Source organism: Nicotiana sylvestris, chromosome 8 (genome assembly GCF_000393655.2).
Source record: "Nicotiana sylvestris chromosome 8, ASM39365v2, whole genome shotgun sequence".
In the NCBI taxonomy this organism is placed as follows: domain Eukaryota; kingdom Viridiplantae; phylum Streptophyta; class Magnoliopsida; order Solanales; family Solanaceae; genus Nicotiana; species Nicotiana sylvestris.
Genome location: NC_091064.1, coordinates 37,026,574 through 37,030,054, shown reverse-complemented (window position 1 = coordinate 37,030,054; position 3,481 = coordinate 37,026,574). Strand labels below are relative to the sequence as shown.

Here is a 3,481-nt window from a genome sequence, read left to right as displayed (position 1 = left end):
CAGAACAAGTATTTCCTAGACTCCCATGTCTATAGCTAACCTCAAACCTAGAATGCATGCTTCGTACTCAGCCATGTTGTTGGTGCAATAAAATCGAAGCTGGGCTGTTATAGGGTAGTGTTGCCCTGCTTCAGAGATAAGTACAGCCCCTATTCCGACCCCTTTCTTGTTAGCAGCTCCATCAAAGAAAAGTTTCCAACCTGGCTTTTCATCATAGTCAACCTCGTCAACACACATGACCTCTTCATCAGGAAAATAAGTCTTCAGTGGCTCATATTCATCATCCACCGGATTCTCGGCCAAGTGGTCGGCCAAGGCTTGGGCTTTCATCGTGGTCCGAGTCACATAGATGATGTCAAACTCTGTAAGTAAAATCTGCCACTTCGCTAGTATTCTCGTGGGCATAGGCTTCTGAAAGATATACTTTAAAGGATCCATGCGGGAAATGAGGTAAGTAGTGTAGGACGACAGATAATCCTTCAACTTTTGTGCCACCCAAGTCAGGGCGCAACATGTCCTCTCAAGCAGAGTGTACTTAACCTCATAGGGAGTGAACTTTTTTACTGAGGTAATAGATTACTTGCTCCTTCTTTCCCGTGACGTCATGTTGACCCAGTACACAACCAAAAGAATTATCCAAGACTGTCAAATAGAGAATTAAAGGTCTTCCAAGCTCTGGTGGGACCAGCACAAGTGGATTCGACAGGTACCTCTTAATCTTATCAAATGCTTCTTGACATTTGTCATTCCACTTGACCGCAACATTCTTCTTCAGCAGCTTAAAGATGGGCTCACAGGTTGTCGTGAGCTGAGCAATGAACCTGCTGATGTAATTTAACCTTCCAAGAAAACTCATCACCTCTGTTTTATTCTTTGGTGGTGGTAAATCTTGAATGGCTTTGATCTTCGACGGGTCTAACTCAATACCGCATCGACTAACCACGAATCCTAGCAGTTTCCTAGATGGGACACCAAATGCACATTTCGCTAGATTGAGCTTGATGTTGTACCTGCGGAGCCTTTGGATAAACTTCCTTAGGTCCTTGATATGGTCAGACTGCTTCTTTGACTTTATGATCACATCATCTACATAAACCTCGATCTCCCTATGTATCATGTCATGAAATATGATGGTCATCGCCCTCATGTAAGTTTCCCCAGCATTCTTCAAACCAAATGGCATTACCCGATAACATTATGTTCCTCATAGCGTGATGAATGCTGTCTTTTCTGCATCTTCCTCATCCATCAAGATCTGGTGATATCCCACGTAACAGTCCACAAAAGACCCAATCTCATGCTTGGCACAATTATCGATCAGAATGTGAATGTTCGGCAATGGAAAATTATCCTTTGGGCTTGCTTTGTTAAGATCACGGTAATCAACACAGACCCTGGTCTTACCATCCTTCTTTGGTACTGGCACAACATTGGCTAACCAAGTGGGATATCGAGTGACTCGAATGACCTTTGCAGTAAGCTACTTTGTGATTTCTTCTTTGATCTTCACACTCATATCAGTCTTGATCTTTCGCAACTTTTGCTTGATAGGAGGGAATGCTGGATCAGTTGGCAATTTATGAACTACCAGATCAGTGCTCAGGCCTGGCATATCATCATATGACCATGCAAAGACATCTTCGTACTCAAACAATGTTTTGATTATTTCCTCCTTAACTTGCGGTTCTAAATGCACACTTATCTTGGTTTCCCTAACATCATCCTGGTCCCCTAAATTGATTGCTTCGGTCTCACTCAAATTAGGCTTTGGTTTTTCTTCAAATTGTTTTAGCTCTTTACTGATTTCCTCAAATGCTGCTTCTTCATCATATTCTACTTCTTGGATTGTTATTTCAGAATTAGATTGGCTTTTAAGACTCGGCTGAAAACTCTTCATGTATGTCATGTCACTGCAACCAGCATAAAAAGAACTGTACAAAAAAAAGAATAAAGAACAAAATAAAACACTATTAAGAATAACGGAAAACGGAAAATTGCATTTCATTGAAAATAAAAGGATAGAAGGGTTTGAGCATCAAAACAAGCAAAAACTAAAAATCTGGATTACAACCCTGGAATAACCCAGATAACAGAAAGGAAAACAAAGCAAACTACCAAAACTCCTTCCTGGTGGGGAGAGGAGTAACTTCCCAATTGCTAACCTTCATGTTTGGGCCAACGAGCTGCACATTTGCTTTACTAGAGCCTTCACCAACTTCTACCATATTGACCTCTTCGAATAGACTTTGGAACCTCTTGATCAACTCTTCATCAACATCGACCATAGGTTTTGGGATTGAGGAGGTTGGAGGTTTTTCGGCCCCTGGCTTGATAAAAGACTTAGAGATGTGTGGGACGGGCTTGGGGAGCGACCACACCTTCTGTTTCAGATTTTTAACCCTTTTCACGTCCTTCTCAGTGGGCATGAATCCCAAACCAAACGTACCAGGATTCCCACTAGGGCGCACTGGATGCACAATACCCTGCAGAGATGAGCCCAAACCTTTGCCCGGCACAAAACCATTCTTCAACATTTCATTCGCAACCATGACGGACGCGGAGGATAGCTTAGGACCCGGAAAGCATTTTCCTTCAGGAATTTTCTCAACAGACACTGTTTCGAAAGTCTGATAGACCCAAGGTCCCTTATCATATTTAGCTTTGATGAACGGAACAATTGTATCATTACAAGCTAACAAGTCCTCTTCACCGTGCATAACTATTTCCTGCCTGTCTTATTCAAACTTCACCATTTGGTGCAGAGAAGATGGGACTGCCTTAGCAGCATATATCCAAGGCCTGCCTAACAACAGATTGTAGGAGACAACCACATCTAACACTTGGAATTCCATGGTAAACTCAACAGGCCCTATCAACAATTTGAGCATTATATCTGCAACAGAATCTTTATCTCCCCCATCAAAGCCTCGAACACACACACTGTTCAAGTGGATTCCTTCAGTGCCAATCTTCAGTTTTTGCAGAGTAGACAGAGGGCAAATATTCGCACTAGAGCCATTTTCAACCAAAACCCTTGAGACAACAGAATCTTCACACTTCACTGTGAGATAAAGAGCTCGGTTGTGTTCTGTACCCTTCATAGGAAGTTCATCGTCCGAGAAAGTGATCCTATTTGCTTCGAAGATCTTGCTAGCTATCTTTTCCAAGTGGTTCACTGTGATCTTATCAGGAACGTGTGCCTCATTTAAAATCTTCATCAAGACCTTGCGATGTTCATCTGAATGTATCAACAAAGACAAAAGAGAAATCTGAGCTGGTGTTTTCCTTAACTGCTCCACAATGGAATAATCCTACACTTTCATCTTTTTCAGGAACTCCTCAGCCTCTTCCTCGGTGACCGTTTTGTTTACTGGCATTGGGCTATCCTTGAATGACTCGGCTTTCCTTAATTCTTCTGGGGTGAAACATCTCCCAGAACGAGTCAATCCTCCAGTTTCATTGACTTTTTCCTCTATTTCTT

General features: G+C 42.2%; 1 protein-coding gene across 1 annotated transcript; it reads right to left on the bottom strand.

Annotated features, from left to right (window-relative positions):
- Positions 1-2,735: 2,735 nt before the first annotated feature.
- On the bottom strand, positions 2,736-3,218 carry LOC138874916 (uncharacterized). The gene has a single exon (XM_070153712.1). The coding sequence runs from the start codon at positions 3,216-3,218 to the stop codon at positions 2,736-2,738; it is 483 nt and encodes a 160-aa protein (XP_070009813.1).
- Between the last annotated feature and the right edge of the window lie 263 nt (positions 3,219-3,481).